Genomic DNA, 25,666 nt, shown 5'->3' with positions numbered 1-25,666 from the left:
ATGCATTTATGTTTTTTTCATAAAAAAATTACGTACAGCATTAAATGCTTTTCGAGTCAACACAAAATAGAAAAATGCTGAATTCATACCTGTAGTAACAAGTGTGGGCTGGAAGAAACACAAAGGCATTGTGATTGTATTATGTAGACCTTTATTGGGCTTACATTGTTTTGTCTAAGGGGTGGGACTTTTTTTATTTTTTGCATATAACTTTTATATAGCCTGATAGGGGCAGATTTTATTAATTTACGCACTTTTATTTTCACCAGTCAGATCCTCATGATATTTTTATTGCACAAAACCTGTGCAATATACACATATATATATATATTTCTTGTATGTATATATTATTTATATAGAATGTCTATTTTTACTCTCTGTACATAACCCTCTATATGCCCTGTGCAATATATACATATATATTACATGTATATTATATATATAGAATGTCTATTTATACTCTGTACAAAACCCTCCAAACTCCTTATCTGTCACTGTAACCCTGCACTTTGGTATTTAATGCTTCTTTTGCACTTCTGGTCTGATGTCAACTGCATTTCATTGGTTTTGTACTTGTACTCTGCCAAATCACAATAAAGTTGAATCTAATCTAATCTAATATTTGAACTGAACTGAGCCACTGAACCATCCTTCTGCACTGGTAAAAGACTCGGTATAGATATATAATTTTTTGTTTTTGAGACTGGTCTTTAAGATAATCAATTATTACCCCCAAACCACCATACAGTTAAAATTAGCCATATGACAAACATGAAACCACAATAATCATATTTACAACAATAGTAAATCTGTAAATTTGCAATTGCAATGTTTGCAGCTTAAATGCAGAAGATAGAAAAAAAAAGTTAATCACAGTTCTGAGAAGACATTCAGTAGAAATTGACATTGATTTATTACAATATCACATCATTACTAACCCACGAACAATACAGCTGCGGTAAGTGGGTGTTGGGTATTTGAATTCAGTATCATCGGGTCTCTTTTGTTCCATTTGAAAGCCTTTGTTCTGTTGCTCTGCCATCGATGTATTAGTGAGTAGACAGACGACTTTAGGGTGATGGGGCTGTTGGCGGCTTGTGTATACACTGACACTTAGTGGTTAAGATATTTAACTGCACTCTGTGGTGCAAGAAGGTTTTTTTTAAATAACAGTGTCATTCATTCATCGTCTACTGCTTTATCCATTTGAGGGTCGCGGGGGGGCTGGAGCCAATCCCAGCTAACATTGGGCGAGAGGCGGGACTGGTCGCCAGCCTATCACAGGGCCACATACAGAAACGGACAACCATTCACTCTCACATTCACACCTACGGTCAATTTAGAGTCTCCAATGAACCTAACCCCATTCTGCATGCGGGAGGAAGCCGGAGAACCCTGAGAGAACATGCACACAGAAAGGCCCTGGTTGAACCGGGATTCGAACCCAGAACCTTGTGAGGCGAAAGTCCTAGCCACTACACCACCGTGCAGCCCTAAATAACAGTGTGTTTATAGTTATTTAGAGAGAGAGCGAGGGAGTCAGGTGAGACAGCAACACAGATTCATGAAAATCTACCTTTATTTGGATGCAAAAACTCACAACTTAAAGCAATACTGTAGCAGAGGAGAGGAATACTGACTGCTGGTTGGTTGTATGTCTGACCGTTTGTTGTGGGTCGTCATCCCCATTTTGATTATCAGAGGACCAGGTTAGCACTTAAAAACAATAAAAGCTTTACAGTCACTGGACATTACCAGAGGATTGTGTCAAAAGTCTGACGATAGTTTGTAGCGTTTCTCCTCGATCTCAGGCCCATATTTCTGGAAAAAGGGTAATTTTGGCAGTTAAATTTGCTAGTTGTGTTGATGTTTATAAATGGGTCCGAGCCCACACCATTAATTCCTTCCTCTGTTAATGTCCATGACTGTTGATCTGATGCATTAAGTCGAGATATAAGTAGATTTTTTGTTACATAGAAAACTGTCTTCACTGTTTTAGCTGCCTTACACATAGCAATTTGTCGTGTGTTTTCAACTGAGAGTGGCCTATACAGTCCCCGGTGGACTAAAGTGGGGACTGCGTAAAAAAACTCAGTTTGAGGTAAAAATTCTCCAAGGAAACGATAATAACATACACAGGAAGCAAAGCATATTAAAGCAAAGCCTAACGGCATAAAGTAATAATACTGAAGACTAAACACAATCTGTTTATTCTCTGCACTGTATAAGGTAACTTAGGTAGTTGTCACATTTTTGTTCTGTCAAATCTTGCGATATAAACCGATGGTTTGATCCACAGTATGAGCTACATTCCATCATGGTGTAAACGGAAATATACACAAGGCATCTACTTGAAAGGATTGTATCAAAATGTTCTAAAAATATCTCTGGTTGGTTTCACAAAAGCAAACTGTATCAAAAAGCATTGGCCGAGAGCAAGCGATATACCGGGCTTTTCAAAAAACCCTTTTGCACGACAAAAAGCGGGACAACCAATCACGTCGCTTTGATTGTGGACCTACGGAGTCCCATACGGCACATGCAAATCCATTAAAGTCAACACAACCGAAACACGACACGGATTAAAAAGAACTTCTACAGCTGAACATCAGAGAGAGAGAGAGAGAGACACAACCTTAGTCGGTCTATTGTGCTTCATACAGAGGAGGCCTGGCCCGTCTATACAACAATCATGGGCTTCTCACGTCACAGATGTGTTCAAGCTACTGTTGGAAGCAGGGGTGTCACAGAGCATGTAACTCTGAGCATGGCAAGCTTTGTGGTAGTAATGGGACAAGAACATTAGCTGTATGTGAGCATGTCTCATTCATTTGTTGTGCGTTTTTTAATGCAACATACTTTTCCTCTGCATTACACTTCCCTTTGTGTGTGTGTGTGTGTGTGTGTATATATACACCAGATTCTCCAGAGGTCTGCATTGATTTTTCTGATGGTCTGATTCTATTTCTGGCCTCTGGCCCCTCAGTGTCGCAGGCTCTGTGACGCCTCTGAATCTATTTGGCCTAAACGCAGAAGTTAGTTTTTCTGTAAACATCATGGGGGCCATGAGGACTGCACAGGCAGAATGGTAAAAAAAAACCTAAAAAACTAATATTTGTAGATTGCACAGACATCCTGATCAGTTGATAATTTACCTAATTGTTATACATTCCTATGTTCCGTAACATTGCACATGCCTTTAATGAAACACTTAGCACCATGCAACCTGAAGATGAGGCGGCTCCTGAATGCATCGAAAGTTGAAAAGGGCCATCTATAATGTTTTCTATTTTCTTTTTACACGTGAGCGGCAATGAGAGTCAGTGAGGGAAAAAAAAAGCCGGGATGTCACATAACTTATATTCAATATGAAACGTATACGTATGTAATGATTAAATATTTGGCTGGCATTTGATCATTTCGGTGTATTTAGTTAGTGCTGGCACTTTAGCTTTTCGACTGTAACTCACTTTGGGACTGAACTTGAATCTCTTCCACTGCAGGTCATCTGATCACACGTCAGCTCCAGTTTAACCATCATTATATCTGTGCATGCAGTACGTGAGGGGGGGTATTTCAGACCTAGTATTAAACGTGGACAGTAACGTGATTTAAAAAAAGAAAACCTCAGACGCTAAGTGTGTGTGATTGGGATTTTATGGAGGTTTTTTTTCTCAACCCCCACCCTCGTAATGTTTGCTCTGCTCGAAAGACGCACGATGAGCACAGATTTCATGTCAGTCATTCACTTCTGTCTGAGTGGGCCAGTCTTGGGTGATGAAGAGATCGTCGTGGTTTGAACTTGTTTTAAAGGGTGAGATTGAGATGACGCTATAGGTACAGTGGTGCGTACCACCCAGAGGCGGTACAGTGTACAGTGGTGTGTCTCGGTCTGGCTGTGTAGCGCTCACTCTACTACTCCTCGGCGGTGTGAGACAGCTGCTTCTCGTACAGGCTGAGGACGTGATGCACAAACTGGTACTGCTCACACGTCTGGATCATGCCACCCCTGACGAACACAGAAATACAAGTCATTGGGAGAGAGGAATTTGCAGTTCCAAGCTTGTAGTTAGAGCCCAATCGATATGTCGGCCGATATTAGCCTTTCACAGACATATCGGTATCGGCCCATATGTTAAGAGCCCGACCGATATTATCAGCCAACAGATATGAGCCTTTAAATGTGCATTGATGTTTACATTTGAGGTAAAATGAATGTTTATTTTATTAATTCAACTCTTATTTATTTGGTCGTATTAGTAATCTTTTTTTTCAATTTTTAGTTGTTTTTTTTACCATGAAGTTATTAAGTTCATGGTTACACTAAAATATCAAGCCTCAATTACATTTCTTTGTCATAAAGGTTTGATAACGACATCTTAGGAATCAGTGAAGAGATTTAAAGAAAATACAAATGACGTTAATGGTTTTCTGTGAATGTATGAACATTCGATCGACTGCCATTCAATTTGGTAAGGAAGAAAAAAGAAGTACTGAGTTTATTCTTTATTTTTATTACTTATTTTTAAATACCTATATTCACTTACTTTTCATGTTGTGTTAAGCCACACAGTGACCTGTAGTGATGTTGAATGACATTAAATCCAACTACGTCACCTGGGCTTTTATGCCAAGAGCTATAGATAGATGTGATGCAGTCTAACAACATCTCACCTGTCCAGACGGAGCTGGCATGTGGTTCTCAGGATGTCGACCACACCTTCGCTCCTCAGCTGCTTGCACAGAACGGAGGTGGCGATGAAGCAGCCGGTTCGACCAATTCCAGCACTGCAGAGAAAAAAAGTTGGATGGGCAACAGGATGGAGGAGGGAGGGAGGGTGGGGGGGAGAAGAAAATGGTTGGATCAATGTATTGATTAGCAATGATTCCACTAATCAGACCGATGATGAAATCCTCCCTTGGGAAATCAGACGGTGGAGGATTGGAAGTGGGCAAATGGTTTGCTTGCAGAAAGAGTGCCAAGTGGTTTATATCATTAAAAATAAAAAAAAAACAGCAGCGTCCCAATATGACATTTTTACTTAAGCACTCATATTATTAACAGGAGCGTATTAAAAGCCTTTTAACTCAGAGCCTTCTCAACACAAACTGAAATTATTTTACATGAATTTTATCCCCCCAAATCACATAAGGAGCCACTTTCGTACCTGCAGTGGACGATTATAGGGCCGCTGGAGGGCGGGGCTTCCTCTCGGGCCCTTTCCACTTCTTGTACCAGTTCCAGCAGCGGGGGAGCCTTGTCTGGGGTCTTCTGGTCAGGCCACGAGGTGTACCAGTACTGCCGCAGACTGCGCTCCTCCTCCCCACACTGGTGCAAACACAAGGGTTATGTGGACCCATGGACATGCATACGGGCATGACACATGGATGTGTGCGCAAATGCACAATGACACAAACCAACTGAGAATGATTTTTTGATCAGCCTGTCGCTCTATCCAAATCGTTACCTTGGTGTTCGTTGCTATGACAACAATGAATGCGGAGAGAGACAAAAGAAAGTGAGTTTTAAAAAAAAAGAAGGAAAGTATAGTGATTTTCTCCCTTGCCTATACTGTACACAAACAAAACCATCATCTGCTCTAGTGTCAGTCTGACGATAATTATCAATGCTACAGATAGACAACAAAAACCAGAGCAGTTGAATAACAAAGTGCTTTTAGCCTCAGAGTACGGTTATAAAATCATCCCCTGGTGCTTACTTATCAGTTACAGGCTGCATTTACTGAATTATCATGTTTGTCTCGCTGAGTGCCGACGCCACCGTGACCCCAAATTAAATAGGAAGCGCCCATCGTGACCACATGAATGGAACTGAAAAGTGCGGCTGTGTCATTACATTGAGTAAACGTCAGCCGACGCACACCTGCAGTGAGACCGCTGATGCACCTCGACAGTTGGATGAAACAGCAGCACGTGATAAACATGAAAACATAACTTTTCGCAAACAAAAGGGATGAGTAGTGTTTAATGCCATCACAATTTGGTGTGATGGCAGACACATCTTCACACCATGTGTTTCTTATGTGATCTCACATTCAGGTTGATATCAGTTGTGTGGACAGTATTTCAACACTCGGACCATTCTCAGAAGATATACTGCAGCTAACAGCAACTGATCCAGTTTGTGTGTTTCTACTACTACTTCAATACAATGGAAGTTGACAATTATTTTTCTTTTGCAATATGTTTGGACTCTTTAAGTTAGTGTATGTGCTGCTTAATTCACCATCCTCGTGTGACCTGTTTTTTGTGCTTCACCTTCAGTGTAAACACCCTCAGACTGTAGTCATCCTCCTGGGTTACCGAGACGACGGTGATCTCGATGCCCTCGTGGGTCACAGTGTCCTCGGGCCAGTACTCTGCACATTTCTGCAAGACAATGCGCGGACACAAGCGGATGATTTTAGCCACAGCGTTTTTAATCTTATCAGTGCATTTTCATTCATTGATGCATATTAAAAATGCACACCATCATCATCATCATCATCATCATCATCATCATCATTGTCATCATCATTGTCATCATCATCATCATCATCATCATCATCATCGCATTGCATTGCATTTCACCATACTGACCTCATTCTTCTCCTCCAGGTTGGTGATCATCACTATGATTGGGCTTCTCTCTTGCCACACCATCCTCCAGAAATCCCCCACTGTATTCACAGTGGGGCCCTGGGTGGCTATGTATGCACGCTCCTCACCCCCATATCCCTGCACACACACACACACGCACACGCACACGCGGTCTTGTCATATACAGTCACTGTATCTGTCTAGTGTGTGTGAGCAGGGCAAACTAAGAACAAATCAGATCAGAGTCAGAAGATTTTACTCATGAAGACACATATTTTCACTTACGTTGAGATAATTAGCATTTATGTAGCTGAAGAGGAAATCTTCTTCGTCCTGTGCCTTCAAGATCACTCTGCTGTGCGTGTCTGCAGGTGGACAGTATGAGATTATCATGAGACGGGATGGGTTGTAATTTAGAGAAAAAAAACATCTTGTCTTTAGTGATTGTTCTCACTCGTGTCGCAGCTCTACTCACTGGGTAAGATGGTTTTGTAGCGGTTCTTTCTCACCAGCCCTGGATAGTTGTACTCCTTCGGGTCCACAAAGTTCATGGGAGTTTCCTGCCGATGGACACGGAACAATGGGTGCAACAACAATCAGTCCTTTGCAGAAAGGGAGGGGGAAGTCCTTGTCTTTGCCTTAAAACATTATGAAATATATCAATATTATTCAAGACATTAAGTCATCAACTCCCCTTCTCACTGAACTGTTGCTATCAAATTGTGCATAACGGAAAGGCTGTGGACAAAAAGCTGTTTGAGCTTGAACGCACATCTCTCTGCCTGGCAGACACTGGAATCCTCTCTAGGTTTTTGCATGCAAATGCGCCCATATCGGTCCTTCCTTCGCCCACTACTAGACAGTGGAAAAGCTTAAGGGAGTGTGCAAAGTTCAACTGGGTGCTTGTGTACAGGCGCATCCGTGCATGTGTCTATGTGTGTGTGTGTGTGTGTGTGCGTCCGAGTTTGTTTTTTTCGGTGTTCATCTTTGTTGATCTAAACCATGTAGGCGGGTTTGGGTCCTGCTGCTGCGCTCACATAAAACTCGGCCTGCAGGCTCTGGTCATCCATGGCCCGCGTGTGCAGCATGGCCGGGTTCAGGATGTGCGTTCCCTCTCGGAGATACTCTTGGGCCGATTGTTCTCTCGGAGAGAGCTGGCCTCCGTAGCCGTAGGGCTCAGTGCAGCCCGGTGTACACATATCCAAGGTCAGGGAAACGTTGGAGCCCCTCCTGCGCGATACATACAGAATCAGACAAATGCGTGTACACGTGCAGTATGTTATGTGACTTGATGGATTTAAAATGGATGAATATGGAACCTAACCTCTCCTGAAGCCCCACAGGTGTGACAGTGAGGGTGGCGGCATCTCCCTCTGTCCTGGTGTCGCCGCCCAAGTCGAAGACCGGCGTCTGGGGGATGGGCTCGAGGTCCAGTAGGTCCTCCTGAGCGTCCGTCCACTCTGACAGGGTGAAGGAGGGCTGGCGGCTCACTGACTGACGTCGATCACCAATTTCTCTCGATACCGTTCCCGACGACCACAAGCCGGTGCCATAACGCCACTTACACACCATGTGGACGACCTGAGGAGATGAACAGAAGAAGATTTTCTCTTCAAACCTGCACCCAGTCATCAGCTGATCCAGCGAGTAGCTGGCTAGTCTGAAAGATAAGAAATGACTGATCCAGTTTCTCTATGACTGTCCTGATCCTTCAGTAAAACTTTAGCAAAAAGAAAAAGAAAAGAGTTTTACCATGCTAACACAGATAGCCACACCGGTGCCTGCAGTGCCCTGAATGACCCAGTAATGCTGTGTGGTGTTTAACACCTCACTTATCAGCACCATGGACTGGATGAGGAGAGAGAGAAAAAGGCAAATAGACTCAAGACCAGATGCATCACATCATCTTCAGGATTTCTTTTCTCTGCGGTCTCTGTCCAAAACAAACTTCTACAAACTCCGGGACTGAGAGACTTACATCCATTCCAAGGATCGGGTGGCAGGGTAAAATGAAGCCAAGGTAGAAGTCAATGACCTGCAGGGCTTTGTAGACGGAAGAGAGCGGTCCGTGTCCTTCCATCATGAAAAACACCCAGTACCCCTGGGAGGGGAACAAGAAGGGGAGGCAGATTGTCACCCTGTCATTTTATGCAGCGGTAATCAGGCAGCGCTGTGGCTGCTCTCAGGTGAAAAGCAAACAGAGAAGAAAAGAAGATGGCCTTTTGCGCTCACACAAAGAAATATGTAAATCGACCACATGCAGTCTGTTGTCATAATCATGGCCACAATTATGAGGCTTTTTTTTCTCTCCCTATATGGTAAATTTGCACCTGCCCTTAGAATGAATCAAGCATCGAGTCAACAGAGACAGTGATGGGACGAGCATTTGAATACGAATAGGGCGTCCAATTTTAGCCACAAAATAGAATGTTTTTCCAGTCCTGAATAAAGCACTTCTGCAGAATGTGGCAATGTAATGATGCAAATAAGGGTCAAGTTGAGAGAAGGTGCTCAAGTGTGAAGCACTACTGCTGAGCTTTCATGAAGGTCTACATGCTGAGATGGAAGCCAAAGCTTGTGCAGAAAACAGAAAAATACACATAAAAGCAGATTTCGTCGACTTTTTACTCGTTTTTTTTTACGTTTTCCAGTTACAACTGACGTCCACTTCACTCACCGTGACTTGGGAGACGACAAACAGTGCAGCCCAGCGTTGGAACTCAATCAGAAGTGCGTACACCTTGTGCATGAACACTTCCTCCCCCTGTGGGCCTTGGCGCCCCGCGGGTCCATCTTTGCGCTCGGGGAGTCTGTCTTTTTTAGGAGCTCCGTCGCCTGTTTTCTCAGCCTTTGTGGGCTCGTCCAGCCAGACGGGATCCTCGTCGGGCCTCAGGAAGATGGAGTCCTCTGTGGGGGAACGAGTGGAGCTGCTCAGCCGGCGGGTCATGATCCCCCTGTTAGAAGAGGACCCCATTTCTTTACTGCAGGTATTTGACTTTCACACCTAATTCTGATTCTGTTTGTATGGTTTTAAGGCCTTTGGACATGGTGTTGTATTAGTAAACACTGTGTGATTTACAGGAGCATGCAGATATGTTTCATGTGTAATTAAAATATATTGATTTATTGAATTTAAGTTTATTATTATTTATATTATTTTGGTAATTTACTCATACACAGGCACATCCGAAACCTCTACAACATGTTTGATTTCCAGTTCATGATGTGCTAGTTGTGTGTGTGTGCGTGTGTGTGCGTATTACAGAAAGGGTTATGTTTATTCCACAAGTCTATTCAGATGTATAGGTAAGCGGCTTGAAGTGGCTCTCATCTCCGGATCCTCTTCTCTCTCTCAGATTGGAGCTCTGTGTGTGTGTGTGTGTGTGTGTGTGTGTGTGTGTGTGTGTGTGTGTGTGTGTGTGTGTGTGTGTGTGTGTTTTTGAAAGAGAGGGAAAGAGAGGCGCTATTGTAGAGCGATGAGTCAGGGGTAGCTTGTTTACAGCCCTGTCCGTCGCCTTGGCAACTGAGTGGCTCTCATCTTCCTCATCCGTCCTGAGCATTATCATCGACAACACACACACGAACGTACGCACGCACGCAAACACACACACACACACCCTCTCTGAATCAGTCAGCAGTGTATTCAGAGCCCTCTTCCGCCACGCTCTTTTGTCCTTCAACCATTAATAAAGGTGTTTTTTACATTTGGCTGATTACCGGCACATGGTTTGTGCGGATGTGTGAATGCGAGGGCTTGTGAGAGTGGCATTGTGCTGTTTTCTGCACATATCACTTCTGTCTGTCTGAATGTGCTGCTGATTGCTAAATTTGGCCGTGACTGAGTTTTGAACAAAGTTTTCATCAATGACAAGTGACTAACACTGCACAAGAGAACCATTTCCCAGTTGGCTTACTGGTGTTTATATACAGCCAGTCACAGACTCACCTATGATAGATGGCAGGGAACTTGGGAGACAGTCAGATCACATGATCAAGTTGAATCCTATGTCCTGTGGCAACCAGCCGTTGTCAGCCATTGTGCCGCAGAGTTGAATCTGGAGGACAGGGGACGAACATTGCATCTCACGTGTTTAGAAACGAAACGGGAGCTACTGGTGATTTAAAAACATTTCCAATTTTGTCCCCGAACTCTACAGTAGAGGCACCTTGTGACTCAACTTCCACTGGTCACACTGAGACGAGCATTAGTAAACCACCAGAGTAGCACCCTTGTCATCTCCCAGCTGTGCTTCCGTGAGTGGAGGATGGTGATGTGAGGTGACACAGTAAACTGTCAATATTTCTCCCCCTCTCTTTCCGTCTTTCTCCTCCTCCTCTCTCTTCCTCCCCCCCTAACGGGCAGGGATGATTTGAGGCAGACTAAGCAGACGCCCTCAGAAATACGTTTGGACTGCTTCAGTCGAATCAGTATGCATGAAGTCAAGCGTTCTCTGCTCTCTGCTCTCTCCTGTCTCCCTCGTCTCCTCTCCCTCTGTGCCACTGGACCCTGTTGAGGAATATAAGACCACACCAGTGGTGTGTGTGTGCGTGTGTGCATGTGTGTCTGTGTGTGTGTGCGGTGTGTGCAGGTGTTGAACAGAGGGGAGCTGCTTTGAGTCCTTTTCTGTTTCTCTTTGCTTGCTGCGAAGGTGGTTTTGAAGTGATGACGCCAGTAAGCCTGGCCTGTAGCCATGGCAACGTGCATACATACAACGTACACATAAAGCACACACACACACACACACACACACACACACACACACCCTGTTGTATAAGACAACACTGAGAGAGCTCACCGTACTTCCTTTTTTGAACATCAGGAGCACAGGTAGATGAGCGGATGGACGGATGAATGGGGAGGAAAAGCAACTGTTTTTGTGTGAAGGTTGTCTGAAGGGATGACGCAATGAGGTTGGCGTTTGGTAACTGTGGCAACCAACATACTGTAGTGTGTGTGCACACACACACACACACACACAGCATGAAAAATGAAAAACACAAACATACATCTGCACTGGGAGAGCAGTGACAATATTCACGTTTGTCCAATAAACTCGGCCTCCCTTTGCTTTCATTCTTTGAAGTAAATATCTTTGTTTATCAGTTACTTGTGTTGTGCTTGTTCGACAAACTACCTGGGACATTTGATGCGGGCTGTAGCTGAGATTTAATAATACTAAGGTTATGAGTCAGAAAAATTCTGACCTGACACCAATATTAACTCATATATATATATTTATTCTTCCCCAACTGTTAATCATTCAGTTATTAGCTATTATGGGTATTTAAAATATTTTTTTCACTGCCAGAAATGTATTCTAAAAGGATAAAAAATTCATACCATAATCAGAATACAAGACATCCCCACAAACATCCAAAATAGCCAGATATAATACCGAGGACATGACCTCCGTGTCCACAGTTAAAATGACAGCCCCGCATTGTTTCCCCTTTGAGCTCTGAGGTTGTTCAAACTGTATTATGTAACGCTGTCACTGTGCGACAGCCGGATCCAGCTCTCATTAAGGCTTCAACATTTGAACATTGACCAAAAATTAAACCAGTGGTACACACGGTGATTGAATTTCTTTGTTTTGTGCATCATTTTATATACAATCTATCCCACAATTCGGCTTCATCTGACATTGTTGTAATCTTTAGATGCTCTGGGATTTTCCCTAAAATGTAAAATAAAGCTCAGACGCTGCTTGTACACAACGCACAATGAGGACGATAACAAACTGCAGACTTAAATAAAACATCCTCAACAGCCTCATGATCAATACGCATCAATTGATAATAACATTTCTATTCAAACGGTGTTTTCACAAGCATGTAGTAGAACCAGGCCGAATAAGTAGATAAGTCAAACCTGCCAGCTGATTCAGCCACATTCCACACTGAAGGTCTGCTGTCTTTGGCTCTTTTTTTTTCCACAAGCACCACCCCCTCGGTCTTCAAATGGAGTATACGTGCGTATAGTTTCCATTGATCCGCGTCCATTCAAGGCATTCAACATCCAGCTGACTTTAGACGGAGCGACGCAGTGAAACCTGTGGCCCCTGTCCCAGCACCGGGAATGACTGCATATTGTGACAGTTGTGTAAAGCTCTCAGTTAGGGACATTGGGGGGGGGGGGGAATTAACGTAGTCTCGTGTTTTGTGTTCATTTGCAGACAGCTGGCTCACGATTCAATGGATTTTCCTGATGCTTCGAGTGTCCAGTGTCCAGCCGGGGGAAAAGATAATGTGTGCAAATCTGCTTTTCTTGTCTAGTTTTTCTGTTCTTTTGCCGTTTAGATGAACCAAAGTTCAGGATGAGCGAAGTGCCGAGCACGCTGTTGGAGTGCCCATGCGGCAGGGAGACGAGGTAAGAGGAAGCTCTTACTGAAAGTGATGATGGGATGGTAACGTGAGATAAAGTCACGAGGGCAGAGACCTGCCCCATCAGCCTTTCTCTGCCAGTACACGCACACGCACACACACACACACACACACACACACACACACACACAGGTAAAATACACACATAAGCTGTAAATGTACTTAAAATTTAAATCTGATTAAACACTCTGTAAGCCTGCAGCTTCCTCCAGTATATCACAGAGACAGATAATCGATCGGCTCTATTGTTTACATACACTCGTACAATCTCTTGCAAGCAGCTCGGGGGGGCATTTCAAAGAGAAATCTCATTAACACCCGTATAAACTTACGGTTCAGCCTCGGCTATACTGTGTAAATAATTGAAATATGCTGCATAGCAAATTGATTCGCAGGCAGCTGTGGATAAATCTGGATTCCCCGTGACAACGGATTGTGTTACGGCACACGAGTGCACTGCATCAAAAACACCAGTGCAGGAATGGCATTCTCTGGCAGTCATTCATACTAAGACAAAACACCATTCATATCACGTACATGGCTACGGTAAGCTAGAGAGACCACACAGTGCAGTGCTGGATGGATCAGTAAGGAATCACCCGGGGAGGCGGACTGTTGCATCTCTCTCTCTTGTAACTCCCACACTGTCACTTAGATATGATACAACACAAAGGGGGGGGGGGGGGGGGGGATCAGGCTTGGAATAATAATAGATGAAAGAGGAAATACGGAGTTAATAACACCATCAAAGGACCAACCTGTTGGAAGATGATCCATTTTAATAATCTGAGAAAAACCACACACACACACACACACACACACACATGCAGAGCCTACATCACACACACCTACCTTTTTACTGCTAGGAAAGCGCAGCGGCCATATGAACCGTGGGTGCTTTGCAAAGGAATTGGTATTCACCTCATGCCGCAACAGCCACGGAGGGGGAGAGAGGGAGAGGAGAGGAGAGGAGGGCTGGGACAGTCGCTCACTCAGAGCTTTAAGTCTGGTTAGTATAAGTCCTCTTACCTGGCTGAGCCCGTCTTCACACTGCCATCTGCTGCTCTGCCCCCTCCGAGCCAAAAAAGCAGGAGCCAAGCAGCAAGAGCCCCCGCCGATCCCTTTTACTGCTCCTCTGTCTGGGAGAAGACGGAATGTGGTCGCATGCAAGGAAGGAGACGGACTGACAGCGAGAGACAACGAGAGGCACAGAGATGTGTGTGTGTGTGTGTGTGTGTGTGTGTGTGTGTGTGTGAGGTTTGGAAAGGCAGAATCCACGGATGTGGGGGTGTTGGTCTGTGTGCGGAAGAGCGATATAGGTGTAAAAGTCTGATGGGTTTTCTTTTGTTTGTATCCTGGAGGAGAGAGAGAGAGATCCACAGGCGGCAGCTTCGTCTATATATGCAGCAAGAGGCTGTGCGGTAGCCTTGGCAACAGAGCCAGGATGAGGGAGAGCGAGAGGGAGAGGGAGGGAGATAGAGAGAGAGGCAGAGAAAGACTGCATGTGTATGTGTGTTTATTAATCACATTGTAGGGACATAAACCTCTTCATGTGCCCGCGTTACGGGGGAAGGTTAACCATCATGTTTTAGGATCAGAGGAAAAGGCCTGTGATATTCTATATAGTATAGTTATTGTCAACAAACCCATAAGAAAATGCCCAAACCCAGCAACTCATTTATCAATATCAACAACCGTATCGCCGGAGAGGCTGATGTAGCTTATTCCTCTGTGCCGTAGTCCTGCCAGAAGTAAAATTAAAAGACACCAATGAGCCCTGGGCGCAATTACCCCTTTCGTCATTACAGCGATTACAGGCACTGTTCAGTAGATCCCACCTATACTGTCCTGCATGCTGCCAACAAATACTCACTGGTACCTCACCGAATGTGTATTAATACACAATTGAAAATGATCCCCCCAACCAATACACTGTTTACTCCTGTTTGAGTAACATTTGCTAAAATCTTACAAGAAATAGTTTCATATAAACCCCCCCCCCCCCCCCCCCCCGCAAAAAATGAACCACTATGTTTTTAAAGATGAATGTCTTCACCGGAAAAACCAATGTATTTGGGTTTAAAAGACTACGTGGGGATGTTGAAAACACGGACCAACATTGCATTGTTGGTTCTTGTCTTTTCATGAGAGGAACACAATGAACATTGTTCCAACTTTATCCTGTAAGGTACAGTAAGTCTCCGAGGAAACCAGTGTCCTCCTAAGTGACAAAAACACAACTGTGTGTATTTAGTCTGGGGGGGGGCGGGGGGGGGGGGGGGGGGGAGTCGGATCATAACACATCGCTGAGCAGTGAACACCCCCCACTGTCACCTCCTCTGCTTCCAAGCTGCAGGCTCTGCCCCCCCCCCCCCCCCCCTTCACCCACCCTCGTTACTCATCATCATCACCCGAGTCTATTCTCTTTTTTCCGGTCTGGATTGTTTTTGTCACCCCCATGTTCTCACTGCTCCTGCTTACTCTCTCATGCTCTCCTCTTCCTACGACCGCCTCCCTCCAGCTCTGCTCTCGCTCCCTCCCTCTCTCTCTCTCTGTCTCTCTCTCACTACAGTCGCCTGTCATTTCTCGTATCTCTCCCCTTTACTGCGTTGTGCTTCTCTTCCTCCCTCCTCCCTGTCTTGCCATATGGTAGCCTTTTCCTGTTCGCTCTCGGAACTGACCAGAAAACCAGTCCTATCTAATCGACACGAACACTGGGGTGGGAGCGCGTACATATTTTTCTCTGAATTTAATCGAGGGAAAAAATATAGTCATATTCGAATTTGCTTCATTGCCATGACAATGCTGCATTGCCAAAGCTGGTTGCATATGGGTTAAAATGTAAGTATGACAATAAAGAAAACAAATGGTACGCAAATGATGACTCTATACAACACACTGTATACTATACTATAGTGGACTAACACAGTATACAGGAGTAAAAGACACTCAAGTCCTAGAAAATAAATCATCTGAAAGATGTTTGGCCACTTGAAGGCAGCAGACACAAGCTGCGAATGCAACACACAGACATATGTTCACTTTTTAGGTCAATAAGTCAAACTCGTTAGCAAACCAATGCTTCCCCTAAACATCCAGCAGACATCCAGCAACACCTTCATTATGTTTGTGTCCACCTGAAGAGAGTAAGCCCAATAGTCAGCCTCCTTTCACCTCCGGTTTTGGTCCCCACCAACCACGTCATTTGGAGCCAGAGTCTGCACAGTCTTTGACCGCGGAGCGGAGCCGTGGTACAAAGTTCCACTGATCCAATGCGCTCGACCAATCACCATTTATGGAAAAAAAATATATTTGACGTGTAGTTTTTTGTCCACATCCCATCTGATTACCTATAAACGTTACTGCAGCCAGCCACCAGGGGGGGACATACATTATTTAGCTTCGTCTGTGAATCAAAAGCACCTCTGTGGTACTTTCCCCTACAGACGGTGTGTCCAGGTGTGTGCATAAAGAAGTTGTGCTGAAAAATGACTAATAAAAACTCATGGGAGGTCTAGGTTTTGCAGACATGCGCCTGGGCAACTGAATTTTTTTTTTTTTAAACGCTTTCTGCAGTGTAACAACAGCATGAAGCTGCATGAGGTCTCTTCAAAATCTGATGACTCATCTTACTCATCTATGTATTTCTATTACCACTGAAGCCATTTGCTCAACTGTATATTCTCTGAATGAACACACTTCTCCCTCTCCCATCTCTCTTCACTATTTATGACCCACTTCAGAGTCCAATCTTCTCTGCCCATACATCTCTCCCACACACCCTTCGCCCTCCCCTCCCCGCTCCAATCAATTACATTAACTCATCTGTGCTTCCTTATCTCCTCTTCCTCCTCCTCTTCCCCTTTTCACAATGATCTCACCTCTACACACAAACACACACTCACGCACACGTGAAAGCATCATGTGACCCAATTAATTCAATCCAGTAGCCTTGAGCTGTCCAGTTCGCCAACAGCGACAATATATGACGCTGCATTTTCACCTGAAGCCATTTTACTGTATTGTGATATTTGGATTACGGTCCATTAGAAAGTTAAGTTTGAGAATGGTTACTTTCTGTTCAAGCAGAGTTAATAAGATACAGCACAAATGACTGACACTATATATATGTGTGTGTGTATAGCGCCATAGTGCCGCATAGTGGTACTGATGCTTCACTGCTGAAATCTTCATGAATGACTAGTAACCAGCTAAAACGATATTTAGTGTGGCAATTTTGAACAAGTTAATTCGTCTTAAAGCCTTCCGGCCTGCCTGTCACCAAACCGACGCCAATCCAAGAGTTGACTGTGACTCATCTTGTCACATCCAGATGACGATGGCAGCTTCCAGCATGCCTAATATCTGCAGCCATGGAATAATACAGTCCAACGCAGATAGGCAGCTAATCCGGTTGTGGATTTTCCACCAGGGAAGGGGGCTTCAGGGAGGAGATGTTCAGTGTTCATCTGCTGATGATCGCAGGCTGCCACGGTCAGCGAGTTTCCTGTAGACGCACTGTGATACGAATATATAAAAAATAAACACCAAACTACAAATCAAAAAATGCTATTCCTTGTTATCGATACCACGATAACACCCGTTTCCAGTTACGTAGACAAAAAGAGAAAAAGAAAATAGGAACTATAGTTCCAGAGGAACATCATTCTGCTGATGTACAAATAAGTACACCAACTTACTGATCAGGTCACGAGAAGTACTACTGACTGTGTGACACTGTTATAAAGTCTCCAGGAGGGAACTTTCCAGAATATGAGACCATGAAAATAGGGTTTGAGGAGTATTTTAAAAAATGTAGGGTTTTATAAGGCACTAGGGTTGAGGGAATGTGGGGGGTTGTGAAGCTTGATCAACGCCACGGACTAATCCAAAGTTCAAATCCGACTCGTATGCCCCCTCCTGACTTCGTTGAAGCGCTACGCTGTGATGCTGAAGTAGGCTTCTCTTTTAATGAGAAGCAGACAAGCACTTCCTGAATAACTAAGGATGCATCTCCTTCCCAGTGGGTGGCTGCTGCTCAGTTTGGTTGAGGCCTTCGCTATAGTTCTGCGGAGATGAAAAAAATGAGTACAGTGTGATTTTTATTTCGTTAGTGGTAATTGGTTAAAAGCAGTTTAAAAGTGTCCATTAGTAAGTGACACGGGTTCATTAGTACAGTATCAAGACGTCAGCTCTCCAATAACTCGTGGTTATCTAGTAGCCGACTGTATGCAGTCCTTGATGAAGAGTTATTCAGTAAGTCTGCCCCTTCTTAACTAGGGGGGATCCAGGAATTTTTCTTTTTCTTTAATTTTAGGCCCTTTTTTGAATTTTTCACAGGCTCTTGATGAAAGAAATCTGGCATGTATACGGGACTGATGTCTATGAGTGTTTGCAGTTTTGTTGCAGCTTGACCTAATAGGGACTGTTGGAGGTATGAACTCTACTGAGGGCCTCTAGTGTTTTTTGTAGTCAAATCAGTGGTGAAGAAAGTTTGTTCTCATTACTTTATTATTATTTAACTTAAAGCTACAGTGTGTAATATTAAGGAGAACTTTTTAACAGAAAATGAATATGTTGTCCATAACTGTGTGTTCATATATGTTTAATCACCTGCAAAAAAGAACCAGTGTTTTTTCGTCACCTTTGAACGAGTTAAATATAGTTACGTGAGGTGGACCCGACCTCCGTGTGAGTCGCCATGTTTGCTACGTCGTGTTGAATACGGTCGTTGCACAAAACGGTCCAGAATACGTCGCATCCACTTTGAATTATTCAGCGCCGCCTGAAACCGGAAATGGAATTAGTGGTGCGCCGCCATAAAGTGTCCCCTGTCGGTCGCTCAGTTGGTTGCGGTTTGCCACTTTACCACAAGATGCCGCCAGAAAAGTACAAGAATTACATACTGGGGCTTTATGTTTTTTACCATGCTTCATGTCAAGTTAAACTCTTTACAGAGTAAAAACAAAAGTCACATGATGAAGTTTCACTTGAGTCCATGAGTAAAATGTCTTTTTCAGCGACAGTACTTTTACTTGATGGCAGTTTTCCTGTGCTCTTCCTATCCCTGAATTACGTACTTGACTACCGTGGTTGCAGTTGTCTGACACAACACTATTCTGCCATTTACAGTAGAATTACAAAAGTGTGGTTGCTTGAGATGTAGGGTAAAGGTTTGTGTTTAAAATGTTCTTTTTTCTGTGAATCAGTGAATATACGTGTGTGTGTATCCTGCTGTGATGGGGCTGTGCGCGTGGTTGCATGTGTGTTTGTGACGGAGAAAGAGGAGCGAGAGTCTATCTTACACTAATCTGGGAAGCAGTAACTACTGAGGAATCAGATGTCTTTAATAGACTTTGTAATGGCGGGTGCTGAGATAATGGCTTTTCCACGGCGTTCTTCGCCCTCGCTGCAGGGCTCTGTCGCGGCGACCTCGCCGCGCCGCGGCTGTTTGGTGACCTCTTTTGAACGTTGTACGATCCCTCCGAGGGACTTCAGACTGGGCAGTTTTCAAATGCTAGATTAGAATATTCCCTCTCCAGTGTCCAAATCTAAACAACGAGCTCTGACGGTGAAGATGTAAACAACAACATGTTCATGGGTCATGAGCAGCAATTATGGCCATTTCGCCAACATAAACAAAGAAATGAGAGCCATGGAGACGAAGAGATGAGAGCATAGTTTCAGTAGGAGTATCCTCCTCTGATAGTGACTGTGACTATTATCTTTATTCTGTTTTTTGCTCAAGGCGTTCTGACCAAAAAGCTCTTCACAGAGCACAGAGAGTGCATGTGTGGTTCGTGCTCCTGTAATGTGTTAAGGCTCTGTCTGGTCTGTAGAGTTAAGAATTATGGCAAGCATGACATGGCCGTCGGCCAATATGTATACATTTTGCCCTGATGAGGGAAATTCCTCCATTGTCTTTATTATTTCATCTGGAACTTGAAATGCTCTGGTTTCTTTCCTGCTCATAACTTCTCTCAAGGAGAACAAACGTTTCGACGGAGCACCCTTTCAGATTGCTGTTTGAACTTGAACCGGGTCAGTTTGTGTCCTCTTGTTCTGTTCTTTGAAGCTCTTTCCAGCTACACTGACTAGACATGTAATACAGTCAACCGTCACATAGATAACCAGTTTTTTATTTTGCACTCGTAGGAAATACGGCCGTGACACTCGTGACTGAAGCGTCCGAATCGTCCAAATAAAGCAAACAGTCATGAACGCTTATAGCTTCACGATGAACGATAAAGGGGTACTTTCACATGTTGGGAACATGTAATATAATGTAAACCCGAACTGGTTTTACTGTGTGTGCACAGCACACGTATCACAGCGCAGGGACATTAGTTTAGTCAGGCTTCCACGTTTTAGGTTTAAATCATGTCTGCATGTTAATGACTTCACCCAGATTACGTAACATCGGGCTGTTCACTACATCAGCATCATCGCACACACAAAACTACTTGACTCTTGAACTAGAAGAATGGAGACAAACATTAGACAAACAGGGGGGGGGGGGGGGAGGGGAGGAGGAAGGACATATTTTACAAAAGCACCAATGGACAGAGCAGGCCTGCTGAAAAAGAAGGAGAAAAAAAAACCCCACAGTGAAACATGCTGCAACAATCCCCAGAGGATTACATAATGTTTCCTCGGGAATGGTCCGTCGCAGTGACCAGTTCATACATCGGCTCTATCTCCATTAGCCGTCAACGGCAGGCCCCCTTTTAACAGCCATTATGAAACTGTCTCTCACAGAGCGGCGGCGGCGGCTCCGGCGTCCCGTGGACCATTCAAAGGTCAGAAAATGTCCCACTCAACACAGCACATCTTTGGCCAGGCAACACGGGTGTAAAGAGGTGTTAACGCTGCACGAGCACTCCGGCACAATTCTCAGCTAGATAAGAGTCCCCGCTGGTTTGGAAAATTTCCATTTCCTGTTCCTCCCCAAATCTTTTTGCTGGATTACCTTCTTGTTTGACGACAGACGTGGCACATTGTGAACCTACTGTATACCAACTACAACTAAATATGCCGTATCAGGAATTCAAATGTGGCTCCGAAAAAAATGCAAATGCTGCTGTTTAGCTGGAAGGCCAGACCCAAGTGTTAAATGGAAGTGATAAACAATAATGAAATATAGTTTCCACCTCATACAGTGAATTAAAAAAGAACAAAAGTTGCAAAAGCTGATAGACGAAACTTTGACGACAAGAATTAAAATGTGAGGGTAACAGGAATTAAACATGGTCAGTAAAGGGAAGGGACAGACAGGGAGGAAGTCCTGGAGAATATTAATGTTACAGTCCGTACAATTTCTATGTTTGTTTTAGACCTAGTGTCACAAGGAGGGTGGTTTTCACATCAATGCACAAGTGTTTTCTGTTACTCGCTGCTTCCTGCACAGCGCTCTGTGAGAAAGCTGATAAAAATGTTCTATAAATAAAATGACTTTAGCCTACATGACTAACATGACCAGCTCTTTTCATGCAAAGGATTAGTTTTTTTCTAATTCTTTCTTTCTTTCCGGATTCTTTAATAAAGAGAGAGGAGGTATAGAAAAAAGGATACAAATCACCCTTCAACTACATTGAATTCTCCTTTTAGTCATTTTGTTAAAAAAAAACCTTACCAGCCCGACCTTTTACTGAAATAAGTTTATTTCGTTAGGCTGTGTGGACTTGCATGCCTTGACTAAAATGTTTACTCATTCGATGTGTCATTCGAGTTGATGACGTTACATTTGGCACGTGACTAGATGCAAATTTTTGATGCGGGTGATTCTTTGACTTTCCCATCGGCATTCCTGACTGCCTTTTTTCATCCAATAGTTCATGTTTACGTGTGAGTGTGTGTGTGTGTGTGTGTGTGTGTGTGTGTGTGTAAGTGACAGCACTTCACACCATACTAACGTATACAACAATATGTGATGGATTTGAGCTTTGGTGGTGGTATGTGTTCAGTTATGTACGGAAGGGTATTAGGGCCAGTCATAAGAATTCTCTCTTTTTCTCTTTTTTTTTACATTTCGAGTTGAAATGTCGAGAATAAAGTTGAAATCATATATCGAGAATAAAGTCTAAAGTTGAAAATTGTGACCCGGAAGCACTTTTCAGCCGCACCAAACAACCCGGATGTTGATGTTTTGTTAGCCAGTTTGCTAAGCTAACGCTAGCTATTATTATTATTATTATTGACAGGCTGAATCTGGAAGAAACGATGCGGGACAACACGTGAACGTTGGACTAATGACGTTCACGTTTGCACGAGAACGTTCAACTGCAAACGACCGTTAATGGATTTTGAGAGGCGTGCAGTTACCGAAGCTAGCGTAGCTTCGCTAACGTTAGTTAACGTGGATGTGTGACAGCTGAACTGGACCACAACACGGACGTTGAGGGCGATTTCCACTTTAATCTCGACATTTCGACTTTAATCTCGAAGTTTGTCCTTAAACTCGACATTTCGACTTTATTGTCGAAATGTTAGATACATTTAAACCCCCCCCCACATTTTTTAAAATGTCTGGCCCTAAAACTCTTCCGTAGTTATGGATGGGCGATTGATCGTAAACATTTATAACGATTGCCTTCATTTAAGCTTGATTGATTGATTGATTGATTGATTGATTGATTGTAAGGAAGTAGGCTTTGGCAAAAATCTCCCCTGGGATTCACAAGACACCCAGTTGCCCTCCTGCCTGAGGCCCCCTCGCATGTTTGGCGAACACACAGTTCCTTGTTACGCCCCTGCTCCACTCGCATCACTGGTTTTTAACCTTAAAAAGAACGTGGGCCAGTAACTTCAGGGGAGTTTCCTTACAAACATTTGCATTGGCAGCTCGGCTTCATGTGGCGTTAGAGGAGGGAACCCACGGACACATTCCTCCACCCCGATGGGCCAAGTTATGAAGTTATGGCAAGAATGTGGGATGAGTCTTTTTCCATTTCTGCATGGCCGAGCAGCCCCTGATCGACCAGGCCGTGGTGGTCTGTCCGAAGCCGGGACACATCGTTGGTGACACGGAGGCAGAGCCTGCCGGGCTGAGGATGAGAGGAGTGGCAGACTTTCAACAAAACTTCCCACAAGTAGTTTGGCCGCACCCGGCCGGCCCCCTCCGCGGCCCCGCTCCTCCCCGTCAACTGCGCGTAAAACCAAAGGTCCCCAACTTTCCTCACTTTGACTTCTCCTGATGTCGCCACTGGTCGACAGAGCGCTTCTGGTGCGAGAAATAAAGTGAGAGTATCTTCTTCTTCTTTTCTCAAAGGCGAGAACCAAAGTGTGGACATGAAAGCACAAGGGTAGAAGGGGAACTAAAGAACAAACGCATCGTTTTCCTCCCTCGGCGCGCGGCGCCATGAAGCCACTGCTGCGCCTCGTCGTCTCCGTGTGGACTCTGCTGGTCTGCAGCGCGCTGCCCGAGGTGAGGAAGCTTCCCTTCGTCTGCGTGGTTGCACGGCATTAAAGTGAAGTCTGTTTGAGGGTTTCACCGGCGCTGTCAGGACGCGTGGTTTTTCGGATGCTGAAGGGTCCGTGAGTGGCTGCACCTGTTGCGCAGGTAGCCGCTGCTGCAGGCTGTGAGGGAATTGACCTCTGTGTTGGAGGTGGCACACAGATCATGTCACGGCTTCTTAGAGGGTGAATAATGGGCTTTTTGTTGGAAGATGTGGAAATAAAAAAATGCACCATTTGTGTTTGCACAATTCCTTTCCATTCCTTTGCAATACCCAAGGCAAGTACTCCATTGAGATGCTTTGTCACTGGTTAATTATTTATTCTGGATTGCACAGGCCAGCGTCCAGCGTGTGAAAATACTGCACATCCATCGGAGCCATCGGTTACATGAAGAGTGTAAGAGTCGGAGACAGACCGAGGTGTCCGGCGGGCTCTGACCCACCTGTCGGTGTCCCACTGGTCTTTCTAGTCTTTCTTGAGAGAGAGAAAGAGAGATAGAGAGAGATAGACGGAGAAGTTGAGAGAGGTTGAGAATGGCATGTGAGGATGAACGTGGCCAACACAAAGAAAGGGCTCAGGAATGGAATGAGGTGCAGCCCAGTGTCCCTGTTCGTCCTGCAGCCGCAAGGGACTTGTACCTGAATGAGGGTTCAGTCTATAACGTGCAGGTTCTTTTGTAAATAGTGTAGCTAAAACTAAAAGGGACCAAAACACTTTTCATGCATTGGACATTGAAATTCAAATGGCCTCTCGCTGTCGTGAGTGTGCTAAAGTAAAGAAGCAGAAGTTGCATAAGCGCTGTGACCTTTTTGTGCCACAAATGAGGATGTTTCGATTGTGACGTGTGACTTTGACACCAAGCATCGCACAAACAGTCAGCGATTACACCTTAACCCGAAGCGTCGCTAAGCAACAGAGGCTGCAGTTGAATCAGAAAATGCACTATCAAAGTACGCGCACAACACATTTCTAACCTTGGTATCCAGGGCCTTTCTTGCGATCGTACTGTATTGCACAAGCCGATATCTCTCAGCTTCACGAAATAAAGTCGTCTGTATCGGTGATATTCCACGGTTGCATCTTCGAGAGGGAAGGAGATTTTTGTTTTTCTTGAATTGGAGAGCAAAAGGTGGTGAAAGATGGCGTCACGTGCCTTTATTCCCGCGGTCGTTTAGAAGCTGGAGCCGAGCGGGCCCATCGAAATGAAACTGCAAAAACACACGTGCAATCGTTGTAAACTCTGATCCCCTTATTTATCGAGCTGGAAAGTCCATTCTTGCACCTGAGAGACTGAGAGATACAGTCGAGAGCTCCAGAAAAAAGCAAGTAAGAAGAGTGATGATCAGTGATTGACCAATCAACGTGCATATGCGTGCATCAACTTCGATGAACCTAGACTTGTGATAAGAAATGATTCCATTCCTCCCTCAGTTAGACAGGCCAGTCAGACACTCGACAGCCAGGACTTTCTCGTTCCAAACCTGCTGTCACTTTAAGCATCTTGTCTTTTGACGGAACAAGAGAGTAGAGGCCTGGTTGTTGACACCCGGATTCAGCCCCTCAGGAGATACTTTCAGTTGTAGCGACATTTTTTAACTGAATGGAAAAACACATTTTAAATGAGGAAACTTAAAAAAGAGACAGCAGCATGCATATCGATCTTTGAAACCGTTTGTTCAGGGGTGTTTGCGAGCTATAGTGAGAGGGATTTTAAGATAGTAGCATTCCTTTATCTAAAACACCTGAGGTCTAGTGATTAAAACACAGTTGCGATTTCTTTTCTTTTTTACTTCTCCAACTTGCCGTCAACTTTTCTGTCTACATTGAGGTACAGTACTCTTCGAAAACCTTTGCTTTCTTGCAGCTTTTTGTGTGCTGACGCCCCCCCTGTCCTCGCAGCTGTCATTTTACCATACATCACCGACCCTGAGTGAGAGAGGATGAGTTTTAGATCATAATTTCATGATAAATGACACAGAGATATTTATGGACAATAGCATTTGTTTGCTTTAAAAACAAAAAAAAGCATATACAGTAGATTTGGGTCCCACATCTTCAGGATACCAGATGTTGAATTTAGTTTGCAACCGTGAGATAAAAAAAAAATGTAAATTCGAAAGGCTGAAAGTACAAATGAATAAGGGAAATGCTGTACTTCCCCGAAATGAAACGTTTTTGCATATTGACATTTTCACAGACGTACTTTATTTTTACTGTACGATAGTTA

At 44.2% G+C, this 25,666-nt stretch overlaps 2 protein-coding genes across 3 annotated transcripts in view; one reads left to right on the top strand and one right to left on the bottom strand.

Moving 5' to 3' along the window:
* Window positions 1-1,561: 1,561 nt before the first annotated feature.
* On the bottom strand, window positions 1,562-14,405 carry ptpn5 (protein tyrosine phosphatase non-receptor type 5). Of its 2 annotated transcripts, none has more exons than XM_035643548.2 (14): window positions 14,014-14,405; window positions 10,547-10,655; window positions 9,278-9,554; window positions 8,579-8,701; window positions 8,353-8,448; window positions 7,925-8,181; window positions 7,638-7,830; window positions 7,076-7,160; window positions 6,886-6,965; window positions 6,601-6,738; window positions 6,280-6,390; window positions 5,169-5,329; window positions 4,675-4,788; window positions 1,562-4,009 (listed from the first exon to the last, which is right to left on the bottom strand). In XM_035643548.2, the coding sequence occupies exons 3-14, from the start codon at window positions 9,545-9,547 to the stop codon at window positions 3,916-3,918; spliced, it is 1,722 nt and encodes a 573-aa protein (XP_035499441.2). In that variant the 5' UTR covers window positions 9,548-9,554; window positions 10,547-10,655; window positions 14,014-14,405; the 3' UTR covers window positions 1,562-3,915. The 2 variants fall into 2 exon arrangements, with proteins under 2 accessions (XP_035499441.2, XP_035499442.2); XM_035643549.2 differs by lacking the exon at window positions 14,014-14,405 and adding an exon at window positions 13,837-13,993.
* An 8,495-nt stretch (window positions 14,406-22,900) lies between these two features.
* The window catches only part of ptprja (protein tyrosine phosphatase receptor type Ja), a 38,310-nt gene continuing 35,544 nt past the window's right edge, over window positions 22,901-25,666 (top strand). The window contains 2 exon segments of the mRNA XM_047333502.1: window positions 22,901-23,144; window positions 23,252-23,407. Of these exon segments, the coding sequence (XP_047189458.1) occupies window positions 23,342-23,407 (66 nt within the window). The 5' untranslated portion in view covers window positions 22,901-23,144; window positions 23,252-23,341.

The sequence above is a fragment of the Scophthalmus maximus genome, chromosome 7 (assembly GCF_022379125.1).
Source record: "Scophthalmus maximus strain ysfricsl-2021 chromosome 7, ASM2237912v1, whole genome shotgun sequence".
In the NCBI taxonomy this organism is placed as follows: domain Eukaryota; kingdom Metazoa; phylum Chordata; class Actinopteri; order Pleuronectiformes; family Scophthalmidae; genus Scophthalmus; species Scophthalmus maximus.
Note: the sequence above shows the minus strand (reverse complement) of the source record. Positions and strands in the feature narration are given on the sequence as shown.